Source organism: Mauremys reevesii, linkage group 9, assembly GCF_016161935.1.
Source record: "Mauremys reevesii isolate NIE-2019 linkage group 9, ASM1616193v1, whole genome shotgun sequence".
In the NCBI taxonomy this organism is placed as follows: Eukaryota; Metazoa; Chordata; order Testudines; family Geoemydidae; genus Mauremys; species Mauremys reevesii.
The window spans coordinates 36,898,037-36,924,898 of record NC_052631.1 but is presented as its reverse complement, the minus strand read 5'-3'; the positions used below and the strand labels follow the sequence as shown (position 1 = coordinate 36,924,898).

Below are 26,862 nucleotides of genomic sequence, written 5' to 3'. Positions count from 1 at the left end.
CCACTGTTTCCCACTTGCATATAGAATAACCAGAGTTTTTTTCAATTTATTTTACAATTCCCCCCACCTTCCAGTGAAATAAAAGACAAAGAAAAAAAAAGTATGGAAAAGTGGGAGAACTTCCCCAACTATACTATTTTTAAAATAAAGTTATATTTCATTTTTAAAAAGTCATTAAATAATTTGAAATTTTTTGAATGAAGTGTAAAAAATTCATTTTTCCAAAATGCAATTCTATTTATTGACCAATCCTTTTAATAAATTAATACGAAAATCATACATTTGAAATTTCAATTAAAAAATCTGCATTTACAATCTACTTGTGTGTAATACTGAATTAGAATTATTGATTCTTCTCTCGGAGAACAAATGTTTTAGCACACAGACTGCAAAACTATTACAAATTGAGACTCTGCATTTTGTGAAACCATCCCAAGAGAGCTGCTCCCCTACCCCAAACCTGAACCCTCACCCTACCCTTTGCACCACACTGAACCCAAACCCCCACACTACATCCCTCCCCGCCCCCTCCCCGGGCACAGACTCACCTCTGTCTCTCCTTATGCGGGTCTGGCAAAAGCACAATGCTTTCCTGCTGCAGTATGGGATACATACTTTGCAGAATGCCACATGAAAACGCATAGTGTAGTAATAAGTCATTCAAACAGCCCGCGGGGCTTATAGGCAGCCTATGGACAGTCCTGTCTTAAATGTGTGCGGAGTGCTTATATAATAAAAACAGTTTGAATTGAAGATAACATGTTCCCCCTCCCCCTCCTTTGTGATAGCCAGGTTAAATTATTTCAATATATTTAGCACAATAACACAGTTTAGGACAAAATAATCAGTGCTTTGCAAGTCTTCATAACTGTTTATTCATTATAAATAGTAAATATTTACTGCACTTTTTACATGAAAGACATTTTTTACAACACATGTGTTGTTGGTAGAGGCTGCAACACAAAGATAATATTTCTTTTGTTCCATCACCTTTTAAGATCAATGTGTGAACTAATCTCTGTACTACACCTAGTCTCACTATCTCACTACTTCATAGTCCTTAATGCTAAAAGGAATGTATGTGTCCTACCTCATTCATTGTTCCAAGAATAAAGAGAAATAAATAACACTGCCTTCCATCTTCCTGTTCCTCTTAACATTTCAAAACACAAATTTATTGACATTCTAAAATGTCACAACACAAACTTATGTAAACCTCGGTTTCTATTATTATTTTTTCTATATTAGCTATCACTGTATAATTTAAAAGTACATGTCAGATACACGGACATCTCTGTTCATGTCCTGTACATCACTAAAAGAGAATGTAAACGTAATCATTTCAAATGTATTGTTTCCTGAAAATGGTCATGACTCATGAGCCAGATTCTGTTGTACTGCGGACTGCACCACTTCTGCATTTTATCATAATGAAATATGTACTGCAAAAATAAAAGTACCTGCAAAAATATAGTTCTATCTATATCACTTTGGACGATCCCAAAGCTTGTGTGAGGTACACAGTATTGCACATTGTTAGACAGTTGTGGAAATCAAAGTCACTTTGTTTTGTTGTTGTTGTTGTTATTGTTGTTTCCTTTTCCTTGTTTGTTTCAGAACGTAACATGGATTAGGAAAACTTCACACGCACAAATTGCAAAAAAATTTCTTCATGTTACACAATATCTTGTTCATTGTAAAGCAAAACTTGTATGTGACATTTCTTGACAACATGATTACAAAAGAATGATAAGATAACCATTAACTTGTTCTGGAAGTCTTTTACATCTATCCTAGCTTCCTACAGACCATGACATTTCTTCTTGATGTCAATTTCCAGTGTGTAAAAGCAAAATGTTCTCCTGCTCATGCTTCAGAAACTGAGCAGTTTTAACGTTAGAATAAAGTCAGCATCGGATGTCAAGAGTCTGAGTTTGCAGAGCTCAACTGTTAAGTTTTAGAATATTTTCTTTGTCCAAATCAATGCATGCTTTTTCAGCAATGTAAAAATGGAATGCTTTGTCAGTCAGTGATTTTAAATTCTTCAGCATTTTTTATACCTGCCCACGCTGAACTGTGTTGTATTTGTTTATTTGTTTATTTTTTTATTGCTCTTGGTCTTTGTCTTCTGAACTGTTACGTCCAACATGTCCAAATGTCTATCGAAAGCAATGACGGGAGAAAAGAACAGAATGATCCTGTATCTCTGTTGTGATTGCCCCAGCTTGGGTTGCATTTTGGTGAGAAGATCCCTCCCATCCAAGCACTGGAGTGAGACCAGAAACAAGACAAGCTTTAACTTGAAGTGGACAGTTCATTTATGCAATATCTGGCTTCAGATAATGAAAGGCACCTGTAAGAAAGCAAAAGAAGTTCTTTAAGTCATGCTGTGACAACCTCACAGTAAGGGGCAATGTCAACTACAGGTTGACATTGTCATATTTAATACAAATATATCAAAGGAAAGGGACTAATATTTTTATTCCTAGGACAAGTTTGACAAAACTCCATGTATCTGGGATTATATACTATAATGATTCTTGAGCTGACCTCATTAAAAACATGTGTTTCTAATACTGGAATGCCAGTGGTTATTTCATTTTGGACAACCCTTATGTTTTACCTAATGGCAATCAGGTTTCATGTCTCAACAATTAATAACATCAAGATGTTGTTGACATCACTTAAGAAAATAATTATGCAGCAGAAATCTTGCTTGAACAATCAGTTATCTTAGCAGCAAACATAGTTCTATTATGAAGAAAAGAAAAAGTCATAGGTTAGAATCAATCCTCCCCATTTCCTTTGTTACAAGAAGAAAAATATACTGTAGCTAGATAGTTACCTTACTAAGGATATGACCCAGTCATTGCACAACATAAATAGCCACTTGGTACTCACTTTGTCCATATTGTCCATACTGGTATCCTGTGACAGGGTCCATACTGTAACCGGTGGTGCTGTAAGTTGGTGGGCAGTAGGACTGTGATGTAGGCAGGCTATCTAAACTTTTCATATGATCTAGTCTCTGACTGCAGCTGGCTGATACAGTAGTGGTTGGTTCTAGGCCCCCAGTTAAGGGTGAGAGGGCATAATCAGTTTGAGGCTGGTGGGGTACACCACCATGGTTAGTCAGGAGGCCCATTACCTAAAATAAAACGTATAGTAACAAATAAAGGTTAAAATGCATGAAGAACTATATTTCATATAGAGCTGCAAGAACAACTAGTGTCTGTTATTTAATTTCCCATGATATCTATTACTTGGTATTTAATCTGCACTTCAGGTTCCTAATTCAAAGAGTTACATCATGCATCTAAATAGTAACTTATGGCTGGCATTCCAGAAAAATAATGTACAGGCATATAGGTGGGACAAAAAACAAACAAACCACCTTTTATGCTCTTAAAATGTCTGATCACATGTCACAGCTGGAATTCCTATGGATGTTTATTCATTGATGATGATAAAAAAGAAAAAAGAGAAAATAGATCATCGGTCACAGTCCAGGTTTTCTTATGATGCTGTAAACACAAAATCTTCATCCTGCTTTATTCTCCAACCCAAGCCATTGTGTATTCTTGATAAAGAACAGTGCAGGCAGAACAGAAATAACTGTAAAAGTAGCCACATAAGAAAAGAGTGAGGTATTTATATGGCCAATTTAAAAATGCATAATTAATTAGGGATATCTTAGGTTCCCATGTTGAGGCTCTTAAACCATAACATAGGAGCTTTGAAATGGGGTAGTACATGAAATCGAGCCCCACTGACTGCTCTAGTCAACTTGACCATATAAACAGCTCCTCTTTTCTAATGGGGCCATTTTTTCCCTAGATATCATCTCTTTATCTACATTATTTTTTCTTCTTTTTCCCCCCCATGACGTCATTCTAAACTTGTTTTCATCAAATATTTATTTTTGCTTTAGAAGAGTGGGGGAAATCATCTGTAATTATGTTGATGAAAAGTTCCCAACAGGAACTAAACTCTAGGGCTGACTGAACAATGGGGCAAAATAGTTAATTGTTATTTATATTTGCCTCAAAGCCCCCGGCCTGGCCCAGGACCCCACTGTGTAGGTGCTGTACAAACAAAGACACCCAAAAAAATTATTACTTAACATTTGTTCAGCTTCAAAAACTAACTTCAGTTCAATGTGTTCGCTACATACTACAGGCAGCCCTCCAAATGCAGAGCCAGAGAAAGATCCTAGCACCCAAAAAAACGTTTGTCTACTGGCTAGGGGCAGAGCGCACGTAATTCATGTGCTGCTGGTATGAAGCATGTGCTTGTCTGTAAAGAATACTAGACATGGGGTTTTTACTCATGAAAGCTTATGCCCAAATAAATCTGTTAGTCTTTAAGGTGCCACCGGACTCCTTGTTTTTTTTTTGTGGATACAGACTAACACGGCTATCCCTCTGATAGAAGAAAAAGGTTACAGTGCTTGCTGTTGTCAGAGTCATGCCACAGACTCCCTAGCCAATTCACTCCTCAAGAACAACAGTAGTGTTTCTCTTTCTAGCTTGGCTTCAAGCCTTCAATGACTCTTGTAACGTGTTATAGATAAATGTAGTTAAGAAATTAACCAGAAAGTCAAGATCAGTTAAAAAAAAAAGACTTTAGATTGCTTGAAAACATGTACTTGTATCTAAAAATTCAATCCCCTGGCTGGAATTTCCTATGGAAGTTCAGGGAGAGATTTTTCAAGAGCACCTAAGTGATTTAGGAGCACAAATTAATTGTACTTGTGCTGCTAAATCCCTTATTTCTGCACATCTCTTCCTTGTACTATAGCTTGATGTATGTTTCTTTTCAAAGGACTTCTGTATTTTCACATCATATGGTAAAGACAAGCACAGCTCTGAGAACTACTCCCTTCTGCTAGCACATTTAGGCCTAATCTACACTTAAAAATTAGACCAACCTAGCTATGTTGCTCAGGGCTGTGAAAAATTTCTGCTCTGCATGATGGGATTAGGATGACCTAACCCGCAATATAGATGCAGCAACGTGGATGGAAGAATTCTCCTATTAACATAGCTACCACCAAAGCTGTGCTGCAATAGCAACTGTAGTGTAGCCCAGGGATCGGCAACTTCTTGCACATGGCCTGCCAAGGAAATCTGCTGGGACGGTTTGTTTACCTGCAGCATCAGCAGGTTCGGCTGATTGCAGCTCCCACTGGCCGCAGTTCGCTGCTCCAGGCCAATGGGGGCTGCGGGAAGTGACGTGGGCCGAGGGATGTGCTGGCTGCCTGAGTGAGGATATTTAGGGCTGTTTGGGTGAATGTGTTTATGCCCATCACCTTAAACTACTTCTTAAAGTAGTTCTGACTTTTTCTACTTCTGTTCTCAATAGAAAGGGGCCCAAGATACATTTGGACCTAGATGCAAATTATGAACAACCCAAAGTTTGGGAGTGTTTTTATCCAGGGTTTTGGTGTGACCCATTATAGCACTAGGGAGCCGGCTTTAAATGGGGATTTGGACCAGATTCTAAACGTCAGGTGTGCTTGTATCTGGTGTTTTAGTTCAGGCCCACCTTTAGAAGATTTACTCTTTTGCCAGCCATGTAGCCACTGAAAGTTGAAATGTATTGGTATTAGATGGGATCTCATTCCAAATTTACCATAGATTAACTCAAGTTGTCAGTCATCTCTAATCAAGTGCAGATGCACCTAATAAATCAGATGCCTTTAACCATCTTGACAACAGTGACAGCACTATGTCTTCAAGGCTGAAACATTTGATTTTGAACTGTAATTGTCTTCTCAGAAATGTCTTCTTCAGAAGCCTTAGGAATCATCCTGCAGTTGATTAGCATCTAAATAATTAGATTTTTAGTCATGTCTGTTTGAAAGCTATAAGGGAAGTAGCCTAAAGGCAGAAGTCTCTCTCATGGTATGTGTCATGACCTTATCACCCATGCGAGGAGTTACAGGAAGGGCATGAATGACTTTCACCTAATCAATTAGAAAGCCATTAAAGGTCCAATCCTGCAAGCTGCGACTTCTACTGCCCTCCATGGAGTAGATGGTGCTCAGCACCTCACAGGACGCACTCTATTACTTCCAGGTCTGGACGCTGAAGGTGAGAACCTCCACTGATATAAACCAGCAGAGCCGCCCCTTTCCTCCCCCACCCCCCAGGGTAAATGGAGCTACACAGATTTATTCCAACAATGGGTCTGGCCCTGAATGTGTAAAACCAAATTATTTACATATTCATTATGGGCATGATTCAGCTCCCATTACAATCAATAAAACCATTCACATTGACTGAAACGAGTGTTGGCTCAAGCCCTATGTCTTTAGAGCCAAATGCTGCAGTTCTTATTCATGCTGAATTTTAATGAGGTCAAAAATCAAGTCTTAAGGTTTTGGCCACATGCTGCTTATTGTTCATGATTAAAGTAGAACACTAAAAAACAAGTGTTTGCTATGTGGCATGTGATTTCAAGTTTGGCTTGATAAGGAATACAGGGAGTACACAGCCTTTTGGTTAATATAACAAAATACAATAATTCATAGTTTGTCGACAATTATATTCTAAGACTATGTATCTCTCAATTCATTCTTCTTTCCAGACAAAATTTCCTTCTAATAAATAGAGTGAACTGCAACAAGGACAACAGACAGAAACATTTTATTGAGCAATTTCCACCCCCCTTCCTCAAAACAAAAACAAAAAACAAAACAAATAAAACACAAAAAAACCTCTCCACTTTTTTACAACAAATTCTCAGCTGTGGGAATGAACGTAGTTCCACTGAAGTCAACAGATTCACACCAGTTGAGGTCATGCCTCAGTATCTATAAGTAGAAGTGGCTGATAAAAGCCTTAAAAGTATGTAGGCAACACTGGGTTCATTATCAACTATTACATAAAATGTATCTATTATCAACAAAATAAAGCCCATTAAACTGAGATAAAGCTTATTCCATTTAAATGAAACATTATGCCAGTTAATGTGGTTGGTATTCTAGTAGGTTGGACCCACCATAGACATAATAAAATTCTCATGTGTTTTAATTCATTTACGCATGCCTGCATTTAATATGCTTTGTGACCATACCTGCAATTAATATGATTTATGAGAAAAGAACATGAGTAATATTCTTGGGTACAGTGATACTTTTTTTTCCACCCTTCTCTAAACGATAGATTTAACGAAACAGCTCAAGGAAAATTGTTAGCAGTTAACATATTAAGTTGAGCTGACAGAATCATGAGTAAACTTTAGTGGAGTTAATGATATCCTCTTATCTGACCCTGACACATTTGCAGCATGTAATTTACAGAAGCTCTGTCCAGGGAATCTTGACAAATGCTCCTAACGATGTCAGGGCAATGTTCCATTCTAATGTAAAACAGATGTGGGTCAGATACCCTCATTCATCACTAACACAGAAAATTTCAAACTGCTTCTAAGATGAATGACATTACCTGCTGTTAACTCTTCGCTGCAGAAAATCTCTGAGAATCAAAATATCACATCAAAAAAGAGCACATTTTAAAGGAGATTTTTAATGCATCAAAGAACTAAGTTAACATTTAAAAAATCTGAATGTGAAATTTGGATCAAATTTGTTTTGGTTGATCATGATCACTTTCAGCCAGACACATATATGAGACAGAGTCTACCCTAAATGTCAGGTATCATGGGAGGAGAAGGGAGAGGAATACGTTTTGTGAGAAATATTAAAATTGTTTCTTTTTTCACAGAATTCAAAACAGAACTATTTTCTAGTTGTTGGAGTTTTTTTGGGTGGGGGAAGAAGTTGCAAAAGTTTTCATGACATTTTAAACAGTTTTTAATAAAAAATTTTATTGAAATTGTTTAAAATTATCAAACATTTCATTTACAGAAAACCATGTTCTTGGTAAACAAAAATGTTCAGTAATATTTTGATACAATTTAATTAAATTATTGATTAAAATATTCCACAATAATTACTGAAAATCAGAAAAGTTTGAAGATGTTGACAATTTTTTGTGCAAAGTCCTGTTTTGTGGTGGGTAATCTATTTTTCATCTGAAAAACATTTTGTGCAAAAAATTTCAGCCCATTGTATGACAGAGATAAGTTTAGCACACAGAAAATGATGAGTGTTTTAAACTGTAGAGATTAAGAGTATCAGAAGCTTCGGAGGCAGGGGCGGCTCCAGGCCCCAGCACGCCAAGCACGTGCTTGGGGCGGCATGCTGTGGGGGGCGCTCTGCCAGCGCCGTGAGGGCAGCAGGCGGCTCCGGTGGACCTCCCGCAGACATGCCAGCGGAGGGTCCGCTGGTCCCGTGGCTCCGGCAGAGCGCCCCCCACGGCGTGCCGCCGTGCTTGGAGCGGCAAAATGGCTAGAGCCGCCCCTGTTCGGAGGTGAACAATCTCTTACTCTATGGCCCAAATAAAGTGAGTGATGAGTTGTAGGAATGTTTACAACCAAAAATGAATCTTATATAATATTGTTTGAGGACCTGTCACATGGTGAAAATTGTCAAATTCAAGAAATGAATGTGATTAAGTCACATCTTACTTCTACATTTCAGTGTCGGTATATTTTGTTGTAGTACCTTTTCTACAATTTGATTATCTCATGGTTACTGAGACACAAAAATAATGCTGACTTAAATTTTCGGACGTGACCAGTGATTTTGGGGACTTCAATTTACAGGTGTCAGCTCATGACACTTTCAAGAGACCTAATTTTCAGAAGTGATGAGCACCTGCCCTCTGACAATCAGGTCCTCTTCAAGGTATCTTAAGTTAGGCATCCACAAATGAAAGCATCCAAAGTCAGTAAGCATTTTTGAAAAATTAAGCCAATGTTATGCTTGTCTGATAGTAATTATGAGACCACAAAATTCCAATTGTTTCCATCAAACTAAGGAAACGGAATGATGAAATCAACATAAAACCCCATGTGCTTAACATCATTATTTACATCTATGGCTTTTCTCAGGCAACTCGTGCTCAGACAAATTATACAATGTGAACAAACTGCCTCCCTAGTTAAGAAATCCAGGACTTCTGGTTCATACCAGTTGGTCACCAGTTGAATAATGCTCGAAACGAAGACCACTTTTGACCCACATCATGAGCTTTTGATTGGTATAGGCTCTCCTAGACTGATCCAACACAAAAAATGTATTTCTGTGGGCAACCAGATGTAGAACAATTTTATTACAGCAATTATGCATAGTAAAGGAACCCACTGTTCTTATTCATTTCATTTTAATGAGACAATGTAAGTTTTCAACTATTTGTTCTTGACTTTTCCTATAAAAACAGAATTTAATAAAGCATCATCAGTGCATCTTTCTTCTAACTGAAAGGCCCTAATTCAGTGTTTCCCAAACTTGGGAGCCGCTTGCGTAGGGAAAGCCCCTGGTGGGCTGGCCGGTTTGTTTACCTTCCGCGTCCACAGGTCTGGCCAATCGCGGCTCCACTGGCCACGGTTCGCTGCTCCAGGCCAATGGGGGCTGCTGGAAGCGGCACAGGCCGAGGGACGTACTGGCCGCCGCTTCCAGCAGCTCTCATTGGCCTGGAGCAGCGAACTGCAGCCAGTGGGAGCCGCAATCGGCCAGATCTGCGGATGGGGCAGGTAAACAAACCGGCCCGGCCCACCAAGGGCTTTCCCTACACAATCGGCGTCCCAAGTTTGGGAAACTCTGCCCTAATTCAATAGCTGACATGTCTTGAGCTGATAAAAACCAAGTGCACTCATACAGAACACAGTCATCCAAGAGAGCACCAGGCCTCATTGAAAGGGTTACCGAATAATTCTTTGGTTTAGACAATGAAATGTTTGGACATTCCAAGAAGAAGCTGTGAAACAGCTCTAATGTTCAATGCTGTTTAAGGGAAAGGTTGTAGTTTTACTTCAGAATATTGTTGAGTGCCAGTTAAAGTGTGAGAACTGATAAGTATGCTGGAGGGCACTGTGCCCTCTGATGCAACTGTGCAACTAACACAACCAATGCATTTACCACCGTGAAAGGACACCACATACAGTCTCCAATTCTATTAGTGTGACCCACTTTTGGGAAGTGAGGGTTTAGTAGGACCTGTTCGTCTGGTTCTTAGTGGTTAAAGCTTTTAACAGTGTCAAGTATCAGAAGGTAGCTGTGTTAGTCTGTATCCACAAAAACAACAAAGAGTCTGGTGCCACCTTAAAGACTAACAGATTTATTTGGGCATAAGCTTTCGTGTGTAAAAAAACCTCACTTCTTCAGATGCAACTGAAGAGGAGAGGTTTTTTACCCACGAAAACTTATGCCCAAATAAATCTGTTAGTCTTTAAGGTGCCATCAGACTCCTTGATGTTTTTCTTTTAACAGTGGATATTTAAGGCTTTGTAACCTATGTGGATTTGTAAATGTAGAAAAGGAGTGGCCTGATGAACAACAACAATAAAAATATTCTTGTGTCTGGATCTGAGCCCAAATAGCTTCTGAAACAGCACTCTTTAGAAACGGGAACTGCCTGAACCACATGGATGTGGGTAAACTTTATTGCCTTTACATTTATAAAGAGAACAAGAAAAGGTCAAGGGATTCCCATGCCACACTGAGAGAGATTTTTTTCCTCAACTTATATAAAAAAAATTAAAATGATGAAATCCTATCTTTGTAATAATCAGATCTGTAGTAAGACCATACACCTTCAATTGAAAGAAACATGTTTTGACAAAAAGTCATTGCCTTACATCTGAAGAATCTGAGGTAATTGTTAATGCCATGATCTGAAAATGACATGCCAAATCAGAAAACGTCTTGAGTTCTGTACACATGCTACTCCCTAATAAATTTCAGGATTAACAAATGTTTGTCAAAAGAAAATGCATTGAGCAATTGAAATTTAATTTGAAAGGGAACTACAATATTCCAATAAATATATGCATGAAAACCAAGAAGCTGCATAATAGGCATAGCCAACACAAAATATGCAATTTACATACATTACACACTAATAATCTCAATTCTGACATTATACTTAAAAAGCTCCACTGGCAGAGATGGATTTTTTTTTTTTTGTAAAATGCAAACAAGGACAATACTTAACACCAATTCCCTGCACTATTAATCACTGCCTTGTTTCTATAAAGATCAACCCTTTGTAAGTCTATAACATAGAGGATTTCTCACCACAGCCAGGTAATAATGGGTAAAACAGACTTAGCAGACCAATACTCAATCACCCTGATGAGTTCTGCAGACCATCTCTTTGTTCTGAAAGTGCTGAATGCTAAGAAGACAGTTAGGACTTCCCACTCCTCTCTTTGTTTTAAACTTGCACACATAAACCTTTATCTTATTTTCCAGAGAGTAACTAGCACAGGAAGCCAGGTGTATTGGATCCTGACATTCCATCCTTTCACCCTCCCCGCAAAAAAATATGCAGACACATGCAAGCTTCTGATTAAAGTTTGTTACTACAGTGAGAAAATGAACAAACAATAACAAAACTATAGCACCGTAGCACCTCTTGTAATGTTCCCCCCTTTGATCTCAATTTGACTACAATGTTTGTCCTAAACCAGAAACTTAATTGTCAGTAGGCTCAGGAGCAAAAATAGAAATGGAATACCCTGCATCAAAATAAAATGAGTTCAGAGAACTGTGGGCCAGAGTCTCACCTGGTATAAACTGAAGTCAATGGAGCTATGGTGTTTTACATCATCTGAGAATCAGGTCCTGTGAATCTTAATACCAGTCTTTCCTGTATATATCACTGGACTCTATTTACCACAAAAGATCTCTCCAGAGGGAGAGTGTAATTTTTTTCTTCTTCCTTGAAATAATTCACCATAAATTCAGCTGTGTTTTGTATATAGTTTTTCTATAGTGCTTGCTAGAGGGAGATAGTCATAGTTGTAGACATCATCACCACTACACAGATTCAGTAGGGTCAAAATCCCCCAGCAAGGAAAGAAGCTCCTGATTTCTCATTAAAAACCTTTTCTCACTCCCAGCTCTACCAACTTAGGGCTTGTGTCTCCCTGGGAAATTTCCCATTACCTTTTCTTTGATCAAATCCTAATTGCAGAATTGGCTTTAGAATTTTTGGACAGGCTTGAGAAACAATTTTTATTGCCATCTCACTCCAGACATGATTATTTCCTGTCCACCAGGAGCAAAGAACTCAGTGGAGGGTTGAACCAAGGATTTGGGGGAGGATTGGCAAAATTATTATTTGGGACACCCCCCCCAATTTAACTGATATTTTATTTATTACCAGTGTGTGTCTGGCATCCCTTGGAGCCTCCTGCTGCAGAAGTGGAACCCAGCTGCTTGTTCCTTTCAACTCCAGCAATTGGTTTAGGGCAATTTATATCTTCAGGGTGATTCTGGCCAGCAAAAGGGACAGAGATTGACTTATGACAACATGAGGGCTCAGCTTCTCCTAAATCTGGGGGTCCCAGAGCCATGAGTTTAACACGGCCCAAAGGCCAGCTCTGTCTAAACATTTTTTGCCATGCTGTCTGAGGGTCTTCTTCAGCATTTGTTTAACTTGAAACATTTTCATACTGAGGCCAATAAACTTCCAAAAGCTCTCTCCACTTGAATGGATGTGACTGAGCATGTTCAAGTGATGAACAAATGACATCAGCACTCTTTTCTATTGACCAACTTCCCTCTATGGCCCATGGTAAAGGTGCAAAGCAGGGCTAGAATTTCTAAGGCAGGGATCGGCAACCTTTGGCATGCGGCCCGCCAGGGTAAGTACCCTGGCGGGCCGGGCCAGTTTATTTACCTATGGCATCCACAGGTTTGGCCAATCATGGCTCCCACTGACCGCTGTTCGCCATCCTAGGCCAATGGGGGTGGCAGGAAGCAGCGGCCAGCACATCCCTCGGCCCACGCTGCTTCCCGCAGCCCCCATTGGCCTACAGCGGCGAACCACAGCCAGTGGGAGCCGCGATCGGCCAAACCTGCAGACATGGCAGGTAAACAAACTGGCCTGGCCCACCAGGATGCTTATCCTGGTGGGCCGCATGCCAAATGTTGCCAATCTCTGTTCTAAGCACTGGGATGGGGGAAGGCAGGGGAATGCTAAAGAGCACAGACCAACTTTCATAATATGAAGACAATTGTGACCGCTGAATCAGGGCTGGGTTCCAAGAATTGGAGATCACAGAAACTATTTGTGTCTGTTTTATCAGTTTTAAGATCTCCTTTTGATTACAGGATGGTCACCATAAGATATTGGGCGTGAAAACTTGTCCCACCAATTCCTTTTGGTAATGATCTCACTTTACCAAAATGTCACAGGACTTCTTCAATGTAATACTTAACTTTCATATCACAGTGAATAAAAGCTTTTCGAAAGGAAAAAAATAACACTTCTTGATAGCTAGAACTGACTTACACTGAAAATGACGTTGAAAACTGCCTCTGATGGATTAACTCGGAACCCTGGAAAGATTTTTATGTCTAAATTATGGAAGCCTTGCATACTATGAATCTGGTCATTTAAAAGAATGAAACCACTAATATAATGTCATGCCTTTTGTTGGAGATTGCATTTAGAAATTAGGATTCTTCAAAACAAAATTCATTAAAGTCTTGTTGGAAGTACATCCATTTGTTTTTATGTTGGTATTTTTCTACTGAGGTTTTAAAGCCACAAAGTTTTGTATTCCACTATGTGCTATAGGAATCTATGAAACTTAATTACATTTACTGTTACAAAAAAAGGGTTTATGAACTTTTGCCTTTAGGCAAAAATGTTTATTTCATTGCCTTTGCTATTCATTCTTTTCAACTCCGATGCCTTTGAACTTTTCAGCTGCATAGAGTTATCACCGTTATGCAGGAACCAGGAACTGTATTCCCGAGATGCAAACCACAAGTTGAAGAAAATGAAGGAGGCAAAGATATATGAGTCGTTATTTTGGCCACCCTTTGTGCCATTAAAATCTCATTTTCTGCCTATTAGAATGCCCTCTTACTGCTTAGGCAGTGGTGATAGTCAGTGATTAGTGTGTAATTGAGTATAATTGTCTTTTCACTTTTCATTTGTGTCATTCTGAGCTTCTCTCTGTTTTTCTAACCACTGAGAGGAAAAAAGGGTAGAAAGATGATAAAGCTGTTAAAACTCTCACTCTCAGGCCTGAAGAGATTCCTGATTGTAATTATAGATTGCATCCCCTTTGTGACATTTCTCAGAATTTAGTGGACAGCTCTTCCAAACACCTGGGCGAAGCTCACACTAATAAACTAAAGTACTGTATATTTAAGCAATTGCTAATAATGTCAACTGCAGACAGATGCCACTTGTAGGAAATTTAACCAACCTTTTGACACTCAATTATCAAGGCAATTTATTAACATGATCTCCTAAGAAAACCTCACGCAAATTAGAAAAACAATTATGGCATTTGAGCATTTATATATTTCCCAAGAATGGTAAGTCTCTTAATTTATGTATTTATAACTTGATTATAGCTCATCCCAATGTGTACTGCTCATCAGCTGCGCCTCTCCCACTATAACTTCTCTGCTACTTCTAGGGCCATTTTGTAAAACTCCTATAGTCTCTCAAAAAGGCATTGTATTCATAAAAAGCTGATTAGACAAGACAAGATCACCTTTGTTGAACTTTCTTTGCCCAGGAATGGATCTCAAGGAAAATAGTGGCACAGTACTAATGCTTGATAACAGAATGTAAACATGAAGTGTGCACAATTACTTTATAAATCACATGAAATGTGATACGCTATGAGATAAGCTATGAGTTTTGATGCAGCGAGTAGAAAAAAAAGGAAGCTAGCAAACTGAAATCATGTGGCTTGTATAAAGAATACATTATGGTTTAAATTTGGCAATTCATTATACTATGGCCTCGGGGAATAGATTCTTTGGTTCTGGTATACAGCAAATCCTCTGTCTGAAAACACAGGACTGACCTGAGGTGAAAGGCCATTGCCAATGGCAGGGTTCATGGGATTTGAGGGCCCGGATGGAGGCACAAAGCTGTCTGTATAGCTGGAAAATCCATGCCTGGTGCTGGGTAGGCAATACGCAGAGCTGCTCTCTGGATTTGAAGGGAGGCTGCTTTGGTGTACAGTGCTTGGAGGAAGCGGCTGAGGTCTGTGGACTGTACTGCTTGGATCAGACACAGCTAGAAGGGAAAGGAACACATTTATACATTTTCCACACAGTTTTCTGACATAAATTCACAGTGTAAAGTTCAACACTGAGAAGAACTGATCAGGACTTGCAGGTAAATATTAGCCAAACCAAAGGTGAATATTTAACATTACTCAATATTTAACTGGCCAGGAGGAAAAAAAAAAACCATGAAACAAAACATGACATAAGCCTCTGTCAGACCTACATGACACATTTACATTGTGAAAGTTACATGCAGATGTGATTCTCACATGAAGCTTAATGGGCATATGCTCTTCTAATGGACAGGATATATTCTTTCCTCCCCAGTTCATCAGTAGGAATTCAGCCCAGGTTGGTAGTGACTAGTAATCAGACAAGTTGGGGGGGGGTTCCAAAATTTCCCTAGTCAGATTTTGGTTTGGTAAAACTATCCGCCACTGGTTTGGATCCAGATCTTATTTTAACCAAACCACTGATGTTTAGCAGGCAGGAGGCTTAGATAAAAAGTTGCAGATTTCTCCCACTTCTACAATAGACAAAGCTTTGGGAGGCAGGAAGCTGGTTTTATAATACCCTATCAGACAGGTTTTGCCTTTGAAAGATCAAAATCAAAAGTAGCCTGTATCTAAGTTCCATTTTTCCCAAACCATCAATAAGTTTGGGACCCCCTCTTTAGTAGCAACTGGAACTTATCATCATCTGATGGCTATTCAGTACATGTGTGAGGTGGTTGGCGACTTCAGTCCAATTCCTACTGGACACATATCAGGCATAAAAATTTCCAGTTGGCAGTTGTCACTAGCAATAGAGAAGATTGAATGAACATAGTAATTGACGACCTATCCTCCACCATGCACTGGGACATGGCAGAGTTGAGACATAATGGTGGAAGAGGATGGGTACATTTGCACAACCCCTGCCAATGCTGTACCTCTCCCAGGGATAGGGGACTTCAGTCTCCAAGCTAAGGCTGTCAGTCTGGCACTGGCACCATTCATAGGCAATCAGGCCACAAGCTAGTGAAGCCAATGGGAACAGTCACATGTTCAATTTAAGAGTTTTGCTGGCTTGAGGCCTACATTCATCCAAACCATTTTCAAACTTTGAAGAATAGAATGTTTCTAAAGTGGGTTTACATGGAAAATGACGGATAACGCCGTTTAAATGAAACATCTGTCCCCTACCGTACCTTGTGGTATGGAGGTGGGTTGATAGGAGGGCTCAGACAGCTGGTATGTTGGCAAGGTTGGCATGGCAGTGGGTGGGAATCCTCCTGGGATCAAGTGGTTGAAAGCCATCAGTTGATTGGCCCCCGCCTGTTTCCTCCATCTAGCACGACGGTTACTAAACCAGACCTACAAATGTTTTAATTAGGTACATTTGATTTTGTACATTTAACATAGGCACATTAGAAATAACAGTACTTTTTAATGTATTTTGCATTTGAAAAGAAGCTAAAAGCTCCATATCTACCACACAAGTCAATCTTCATGGCAATGAAATAAGTCCATGACAGAACATTACTTGATCTAGTGGCCTGAATACAGGACTGAGAGTCAAGAACTCCTACATTCCATGTCAGACACTTCCTCCTCTGCCAATTCATTTAACCTACTATTTTCAAACTTGGGTGATTAAAGTTAGGTACCTATAGCCATATGGTGACAACTAAATAAGTCTCATGAGCACGTGCAATTCCCCCTTATTTAGATGCTTAAATATATATTTAAGTGCCTAACATGACAGATGTTAGTCTTGCCGTTTAATGCACTCTTGGAAGGCACTCAGATGCTATAGTGATGAAGGCAGTACAATAACCTATACAGAATAGAACTTTAAACATGGAATGTGAACACCACAGTCCTTTGTACACAAATTAAATCAGTCCCTCCTAGCAGCTTTTAATGCACTCTCGTATGCACGCAGCACCTCACCCTAACACTCCATAACTCTGGATCATATTTTCACATAGAACCATTCTTGAAATTTGTTTCCAGTGTGAGACACAAGCCAGCTATTATTTAGGATTAGCTATGCATATCATATCTAGAAATCTACTTTTCTTCAATAAACACAGTAATTCCACACAAACCATCTTCAATTCATGTTCCAAGTTCTCCGTGACCTACTTATAGTGGAATACCGGCGAGAAATAAAAAGCAGAATCTTGTTACTTAGTCAGAAATATATTGTATGTTATTAGTTATGACAAATGTAGTTCTCTTTTATGGTTAAAAAATGTAATGGGCCAGGGCTGATGTGACTTCAGTGGAGCTATGCTGATTTATACCAGGTGAGACTCTGGCCCTATTTCTCGATCAGAGACACTCCAACATTTTCAGTGTGGATCACATCTTAAGAGGAATATTATCTCACAGCCGTCTACCCTCCCATTTATATTTACGCAGACTGCCCGCCTTCTCGCTCACAATCACATACTAGTCCTGCAGCAACTGCACCAATTACTCCATGGAAAATTAATATTAAGACAATGTCTAATTTATGTTTAGCTATTTTTAAATATAATTTAGCTGGTGGTAACAAGGAGCAGATTATACCCATGTGACCAGCCAGCTCATCACTGACCACCACCAAGTGCTCTACAGACCAGGTTGGGAACCACCGATCTAAATAATACAAATCAGCTTTCTAGGAGTGACATGATTTGTGGCCAGAAAACATAATGCTATACAATGTCTGAAAGACACTACCGTGTTGCACCTCTCAAGCATCCTGCATTCTAAGGGACATAATAGCACTTGGGTAGGTTTGGGTCATCATGCCCTCTGTCTGTCCGACATATGTTGCTCCACAGGCATCACTCTGAGACTATACAAAGCCATTTGACTTCAAATTGGGTGGCTGTGCCACTGTATAATGAGAACTGGCCCCATATAGACCCTTCTTCTGCCGGTGTTGAGTGTTTCGGTGTATCTTTCCCAGTTTCACAGCATCGCACAGAGCTGGACTGATATTTTGGCTAGGGGGACTGATGGAACCTCTTTTCCACCTCCTCTGCAGGCACCCCTCCTTATTTCTGTTGCACATGGCGCTTTCCCTTCTGGAACAACCCAAAGGCCATAGTGTTATTGCTGGGGCCTCCTTGAACAGGCAAGGAGTCAATGGATAAAGAGAGGATTATTTGGTGAATAGTAGTCAGGGCAGACCCAGATCCACCAGTTTTGGACTCTTCTTCCTATCCTCCAGACTGCTTAAGCCCTGACCAATTTCTTTCCCCCATCTTTCTCTTCCTCCAGAGTCACATATTTATTCACTCTCTTCTGAACCCCTTTAATTACCTCATCAGTCCCACAATAAAACATTTACTTTTTGTTGCCCCTGCAGCTGCATAAAGCAGATGTGGTACCTTGTGGAAGAGAAATGGTTTTCAAGAGGGAGAAGATGGAGTGAGGTAGCTCTGAAGAAGAGCCCTGGGGGAAGCATGGAAGGGAAAGAGAAATGGGGACTGGAAAAGAGAAATGGGGCTGAGGAGGCAATGGGTAGCAGCGTCGCCTACACACAAGCTATGACTGACACCCTTCCCCCAATCATTCACTAACCAGCACCTTATGCACAACTCTCCCTTCCTCAGGTCACCAGGTTATCTGAAGATCTTAACACGTTTTATAAACATTGAGCTCTACAACATCACTGTGAGGTGGGTATCAACTCCATTTTATAGAGGAAAGGGAAGGAGAAAGATCCTAGAATAGTTCAGTTCTATTCCATATATGTTCTTCTATTGCCCTCAACTCCGTAGCATCTGACCTTCTTCCAGTATCATGTTAAGAAATGTGACAAATGTCTACCATGTGGTTTGTTTTCTCCCTCATCCTCTCCTTCCCCCGTGGGTGGGAGGGAGGGTTAGGGAGAAATGTGTGTGCAGTTTAGGTTTTGTTCTTTTTCGGTTTCTCTTTTAAATACACACACTGCTCTGTGTTTCTGTTAGAGAATGCACGTCGAAGAAAGGTGCCTTCCACTTGGAACAGAAGGTTTGGTGAGATTTGTGGGAGTTTGTTCCAGTTCTGGACTGACCCCAGAGAAAGCTCTTTCTCCCCGTCAGACAAGCTTTATCCTTGTTGTAGAGAGTTCCATTGTGCCTGAGGTCAGCCATGTATTGTGTGAGAGAGTAAATAATACTCTCTATTCACTTTTTCCACATCACTCATGATTTGATAGACCTATAATATCCCTCTTAGTCGACTCTTTTCTAATCAGAACAGCCCTAATCTTTTTGTCTATCCTCATATGGAAGCTGTTCTGTATCCTTGATCATCTTTGTTGCCCTTCTCTGAACCATTTCCAGTTCCACTATATTTTTTCTGAGATGGGGCGACCAGAACTGCATGCAATATTCAAGGTGTGGGCACATCATGGATTTCTAAAGTGGCATTATGATATTTTCTGTCTTTTTTTTTTACCCCTTTCCTAATAGATGCTAACATACTGTTAGCCTTTTTGACTGCTTACAATGCTTTGACAAACTTACAGTGTAAGGTCTTGATCCTGCAAATGGATATTCCCATGGATCTACCGACATGCCACTCCACTGACTTCTGTGGGGCTCTACATAGGTGCAGGAGCCAATCTGCATAGATCCTGTCAGGGCCTAAAATATTACTACTGTAATTCTACTTAATTGGGACATGCTACATTGGGGCAGCTGTTTTATTGGGTAATATCTATGAAAATTGATTTTGCATAATCTAGTGAGCAGTACTGGCAGAACTTCCACTTAGTGAAGAGGAATTTAACTAAAGCCATCTAGTGTTTAGTCAGATGTTAAATAGATGTGGAGTTTTAGTTCATAAATTTCAGCTCTATGAATTTACAAATCAAACAGTTTAAAATTAACAAACAAATATATATTTTCAAATTTGACTTTCTTTGTAAATCTCATTGTGACTTTTACATCAAGCCACAAGACTGTATGGACTAGACTAGAAGATGGTGTTTATAACGTTGCATATGAAGGGCCAGTTTTATTATGATGCATTTTATATGTAATGTACTAACTATTAACCATTTTAGAATTATATAGAAACTGCTTGCCTGATTCTCTTTGCACTCATGCTGGTGTAAATCAGGAGTAACCACAATGAAATAAATGGAGTTACAACAGTACAAAATTAGTGAGAGAGGAGAATGAGGTCCCACAAGTTAAGGCACTAATAAGCTCAGTACAAACGGTCCTTAATTTTTAAAAATGAGCACACTGATGTTTTGAACCCATAACCTGGGATATTGTAGCATGACAACTTTTACTATTAGGCTATAGATTTTAGAATTTCCTATAGTGTCAGCTGACTTCAGAAAAATTCAAGACAAAGTAAACATGCTCACAAATATTATCTAGGTCAGGGATCAGCAACCTTTGGCACGCGGGCTGCCAGGGTAAGCACCCTGCCCGGCCAGGCGGGTTTGTTTACCTGCCACGTCCGCAGGTTCTGCCAATCGCAGCTCCCATACATCCCTCAGCCCACACCTCTTCCTGCAGCCCCCATTGGCTTGGAGCGGTGAACCATGGCCACTGGCGGGGCTGCGATTAGCCGAACCTGAGGACGTGGCAGGTAAACAAACTGGCCCGGCCTGCCAGGGTGCTTGCCCTGGCAGGCCACGGGCCAAAGGTTGCCGACCCCTGAGCTAGATCCTTACTATATATGTAACCACTGGAGACCTGATTTACAACTGTGTTACTCCAGTTTTCCACTGTGTAACTCCATTGAAATCAGTAGAGTTAGATGGTGCAAAACGGGAGTAACACAGCAGTAAATCAGCCCCAAGGCTTAACAAAAATCACACCATCACAAGCAAACACACTGGAAACTCTTTCTTCATTCACAGAGCAGTTCAAACAGCATCAATACATCACATCAGAAAACTAGTATGTTTCCCATTCTTTTGACTTAACTTATGTGAAAGTCCCTATATAATCAATTACTTCCTCAGATCTAGGAGAGCCTATAATGCCTTTGCATTCTTTCCTTACTCCTCTGCTATGAGCACAATAATTATCACCAAATGTTAACATTGTCCATTTTGCACCATAACATCTGGTAGAACCAAAACGCCAGCGACTCAGCTATTTTACATTTTGATTATACAGTGTAACTAGCCCTCACAAGTAATAGCAGGCAAAGGATCAATGCAGGAACTGATCAATGGGAGAGCAGGCCCTAAGCACTGAGTATTGTAGTGTGACATGTAGAATAGTCACTACCACCGTGAATTGTTTGTGCAAGCAAAAGTGATGCACAATCAGGCTGCCACATAACATACATCCAAAGCATATGTTAATACCCCTATGCAGTGTTGACCCCAATAGGAAATATGATCTATTATTTAATATTTGAATTATAGTAGCACACACAGGCCCTAACAAGGGCATCATCGTGCTAGATGCAATGCAAACACATATAAAAACACAGGGTAAACTTTTCAAAGTACCTAAGTGACTTGGGAGCAAAGGGATTTAGGTACTTAGACTCAGATCCTAAAAGCTATTTGGATACCTAACTTCCACTGGTTTCAATAGGAGTTAGGCAGCTAAATACTTTTGAGGATCCAGGCTTTAGAGGCTTAATTTCTATTGACTTTCAATGAGACTTAGGCTCCTAATCGCTCATTTTTTAACATGGGACTCAGGTACTTTTGAAAAGTCTCTACAGTCTCCGACAGAAGAACTTACAATTGAATATATTTGAAGGGTGTTAAAAAAAACAACAACAGAGGGAGAGGATTTCTTTAAGTCTTCCTAGGTACAGAGGATGACATCTAAGCTGATACTCAGTAATATTTTCCTGATAATGAATTATAACAGAATGAGGAATAGTCTCCTAAAGGAAATATTGGAGTCTCTCTCAATGGAGGCACTTTTAAAAGTAGACTGGAGAAATCACTCAGGTATATGCTGAAGGGAAGAATTCTGCACGGGCAAAGAATGGACTAGATTACCTAACAGACCTTTTCTATCTCTAATTTCTAATATTTATGTCTTGCCTTTTGTTATCATATTTTGTTTAAGCAGTTTGTAACTGATCGAGCCAATGTTGTATTTCCTAGATTTTGACTGAGTATTCCTTAAAAGATGCAGTTATTCACTTGGGATCACACTAATGTAATTAGCCTTGACATTTCAACAGTCTTATCATAAACAGAGAGTTTTCTATGTGCTTTTAAGGCAGTAAGATCTTTCAACCAAATGGGCAAAACATTTGAAAAGTGAATTTTGCAAGAGACTAGTGGATATTTTGCACTAAATGCAGTCTGGAAGATATATCAAAGTCAAAAGACTGATGTATTGTTAATGACATTTCTAACTTAAGCCAAAGAATTTGTTCCCTTTGCTTCATAGTGTTTTTCTTTATTTTACGTTAGGGATTTTTTTTCTTAAAGTGTTTGTGTTAAGTTAGTGCTGCAAAAGGCACTGCATTGACAGTGACAGCTCTGGAGTCAAGAGTTCTCTAAGGCCTGGTCTACACAGGGCGGGGAGTGGGGAAGAGGGCACGGGGAAATGGATCTAAGTTACCCAACTTCAGCTACGTGAATAACGTAGCTGAAGTCGATTTACTTAGACCTACTCACCGTGGTGTCTCCACTGCGGTGAGTTGACTGCTGCCGCTCCCCTGTAGACTCTGCCTGTGCCTCTCCCAGCGATGGAGTACAAGAGTCAACGGGAGAGCGCTCAGGGGTCAATTTATCACGTCTAGACTAGACCCCCAATAAACTGACCCCCGCTGGATCGATCCGGCAGGTAGTATAGACATATCCTTAGAGTCTAGTCCTCCATTCCTCCCTCAATCAAAACGTCTCAAAGAAAACAAGGGCCTTATCCAAAGCCCATAGAAATCAGTCTTTCCATTGTGTCAGTGGACTTTGGATCAGACCCTAAGAGCTTACTCTGAGCAAGGAGTTGAGAATCAGGTCCTGTGTGTCCCTGGAATAGATACACCACAGATAGGTCAGCTTCCTCACAATGCCCCACCAATCTGCCCCCATCCTGTTCCAGCTCCTCTGAACGTCAGAGGGCAATTCAGGTTCCATGCCTATTCAGACCATGGCCTTTCTGTTGATTCTGCCAAGAGGGGCCCCCTTTTTGGTGGTGGGTTTTGTGATACGGACAGTTTTCCATTGGACTGGAAACATTTCACAAAACAGAGACATTTCACAAAACAGTTAAGCTGGGATTTCCAAAGAGGTATTGTGTGCCCAACTTCCATTGAAATTCAAGGCACCTAACTCCCTTAAATTTCTTCAAAAATCCCAGATTTAGTCTTTTTGTTTAATAACTTCTAAAATACTGTAGTTGAGTATTCTCAGAAAATATTTCAATGTACTTGTTTTTTTAACATATATTTACCAATTAAAATTCCCCAAATTCAAGCCCTTGGCAGCCGAGAACTGGAAAACAGGATCACAGAATTATTTCCTTTCTTCACCACCATACTTAAACGCTGAACCTTTTTTTTGGCCAGTATAGATCTACAGTTAGATAATTTACCAAGATAAATTCCTGCCTCTCTCCAGAAAAATGTCTGTAATTATGTGGATATTTTCTACCAAACTGTACAAAGTATTTTCTTTCTTTTCTTCTCTACATGATGTAAAATGGATGTGCCTCAAAACAGATTCTGTTACTTATAGCAAAGCAGGATTAACAACAGAGATGTGCCACAAGGCGGTCAGTGTCCCTGAATCTATACCTTACACTACCCATCTTCTATCCCACAGGGGTAGGCTGAGTAGTTTGGACTACTCACTCAATCTACTTTAGGGGAATGCAGCTTCAGTAAAGTCTTCACTCTTGACACAGCTCATCCTTTCACATCATTTTTCAGTGACTGCCTAGCACATGAATTCAGTTTGTTACTCAAAAAAAAAAAAAGACACTATTAAATCCACTGGATTGGATTTTCAATTTTCAATTTTAAAAGCTCACTAAAACCTAACAAAAGCGATGGCAACTTCTTTGTCACTCTCTCTTGCCTTCCTTTCCCCTTCCCATCCCATCCTTACAGAAAAGCACAAAAGAAAGAAAAAAAATACATGTAACTAAATATCTGTGAAAAGGATATCCATTTTTCTAAAAAAACGACTTGAGACTTCTAGACTTAGAAGAGTTTTTCCACTTGCAGCTGAGCTGATTAGTCTGTTACATAGCATTGCTCCATAAATAAGGCAGTAGCAAGCTCATCATTGTAAGTTGGATTTTCAAATATGCCATCGGCACACTAATTTTTTTCTTTTTTTCTTTTTTTTTTTTTTTTAAAGAATCAGTCTGAATTTTCACACACATGATTTTTTTCCCTGTAACGTTTGAAACAAAACAAACAAGGGATTTGGGAGAGAAGAGACAACATAAAAATAGATGTTTTCACTTTGTGAATTTTTTTCTTATTTATTTTTTCTTTAGCATATCATAACTAAAATTGAGGTGTTAGTCTAGAAATTCCATATCTGGTGGATATTGATTAATTACAGGGAAGTTGTGAATGGAAATTATTTACTTATTAAGAACCAGAATTTGCCATCATTATTCACGCTTAGTAATACTTTATGAGTAGTTCTATCACTCTCAGTTAAATTAGTTGGAGAGTAAGGTACTAGTTAATATGAGTATAGGTGGCAGAATGTGGTGCTAAATCAGAGGCATACACAGACTGCAGATGGCCTGCTTGGGGGCAACTGTAGGGGCATAGGCACATGGTGGTCCAAGGGCAGTCTGTGGAGGAGAAAGCCACATGGAGGTAGAGGATAATCTAAGGAAGAGCAGGTTCCACCCCTGCAACCTCTGCCAACAGTTTGTGAGGCACTTCTCTTACAAAGCAACTCTTAAATACTTTTATTTAAAAAAACAAACTAAGGAAATTCCCAGGCAAAAAACTTGGTGGAGGTGGAAATAATGCTTCCCATATCAAATCAATTACTTAAGGAATAATGTCATAAGAAGTGCAGTTCCATTGTAACAATTCCACTATATTAGCACCCACTGAATGAATGAAAGCTGAGAAATTCCCACCCTCAAACAGCACACATCTGCATTACATCACTGACTTCAAAATGGAGAGGTGACCTAACTGGACTTCCCTATTCTTGTTGATGGGCTGATTGTACATTACTGAGGCATGAATACAAAGTGCCCCCTCCCTTACATGGTTACAGCAATAGGCGCTGACTCTGTGAGTGCTCCACGGCTGGAGCACCCACGGAAAAAAAAAGGGGGTGCTCAGCACCCACCATCAGGCTCCACCAATCAGCTCCTCCCCCCCCAGTGCCTCCTGCCCGCTGCGATCAGCTGTTTAGCAGCATGCAGGAGGCACTGGGGGGATGGGGTGGAGCGAGGGCAGGGCATGCTCAGAGATGGGGGTGGAACAGGGTGGGAAGAGGCAGGTCAGGGTGGGGCCGTGGGGCCTTGGGGGAAGGGGTGGTGTGGGGGCGGGGCCTGGGCAGAGCCAGGATCAAGTACCTCTGGAGAAATGAGCTGGCGCCTGTGACTAAAACAAACTTCTGCCATATAGAGTCACAGAAATGTAGAGCAGGATGGTCATCAAGTCCAGCCTGCTATGCTTAGACAGGACCAAGTAAAGCTAGACCATCCCCGTGTTTGTCCAACTCGTTCTTAAAAACTTCCAATGATGGGGACTCCACAACCTCTCTTAGAAGCCTATTCCAGAGCTTAACTACCCTTATAGACAGAAAGTTTCTCCTAATATCTAACTTAAATCTTCCCTGCTGCAGATTAAGCCCATTACTTCCTGTCCTACCTTCCGTGGTCATGGAGAACAATTGATTGCAGTCCTCTTTATAACAGCCCTTAACATATTGGAAGACTTACCAGCTCATCCCTCAGCATTCTTTTCTCAAGAATAATGCCCAGTTTTTTTAGCTTTTCTTCATCAGTCAGATTTTCTAAACTTTTTATCAATTGTTGTTGTTCTCTTCTGGACTCTCTCCATTTTACCTACGTTTTTCCAGTCCTCCAGCTGAGGCCTCACTATTGCCAACATACAACACCTCTGTTAATACACTCCAGAATGATATTAGCCTTTTTGCAACTGCATTGCATTGACTCATATTAATTTGCAATCCTCTATAATCTCCAACTGCTTTTCAGCAATGTTACCACCTAGTCCATTATTTCCCATTTTGTAGTTATTCATTTCAGTTTTGCTTCTTTAATACACACTTTGAACTTGTCTTTATTGAATTTCATCTTGTTGAATTCAGGCCAGTTCTCCAATTTGTCAAGGTCTTTTTGAATTGTAATCCTGTCCTCCAAAATGCTGGCAACCTCTCCAATCTTGGTGTCATCCTCACATTTTATAAGTATGCTCTCCACTCCATTATCCATTATTATTAATGATAATATTGGATAGATCCAGGACTGACCCTTGTGGGATCCTACTAGATATGGCCTCCCAGTTTGACAGCAAACCACTGTCTTTGAGTATGGTCTTTCAACCAGTTGTTCACCCACCCTATAGTAATTTCATCTAGGCCACATTTCCCTAGTTTGCTAATGAAACTGTCATGTGGGACTGTCAAAAGCCTTATTACAGTCAAGGTATATCACATCTACTGCTTTTCCCCTCACCACTAGGCCAGCAACCCTGTCCAAAAAAAAGGGGGTGGGAATTAGGTTGGTTTGTCATAATTTGTTCCTGATAAATCCATGCTGCTTATACCTAATAAATCTATTAATCTTTAGGTGCTCACATATTGATTGTTTAATTGGTTCGAGTATC

At 39.9% G+C, this 26,862-nt stretch overlaps 1 protein-coding gene across 3 annotated transcripts in view; it reads right to left on the bottom strand.

The window, feature by feature from the left end:
* Positions 1-905: 905 nt before the first annotated feature.
* The window catches only part of PAX3 (paired box 3), a 201,474-nt gene continuing 175,517 nt past the window's right edge, over positions 906-26,862 (bottom strand). For all 3 annotated transcript variants that reach the window (XM_039489291.1, XM_039489292.1, XM_039489293.1), the window contains 4 exons: positions 16,308-16,473; positions 14,911-15,125; positions 2,902-3,148; positions 906-2,353 (listed from right to left, as the gene is read on the bottom strand). In XM_039489291.1, the coding sequence (XP_039345225.1) occupies positions 2,319-2,353; positions 2,902-3,148; positions 14,911-15,125; positions 16,308-16,473 (663 nt within the window). In that variant the 3' untranslated portion in view covers positions 906-2,318. The remainder of the gene's footprint in view (positions 2,354-2,901; positions 3,149-14,910; positions 15,126-16,307; positions 16,474-26,862) is intronic.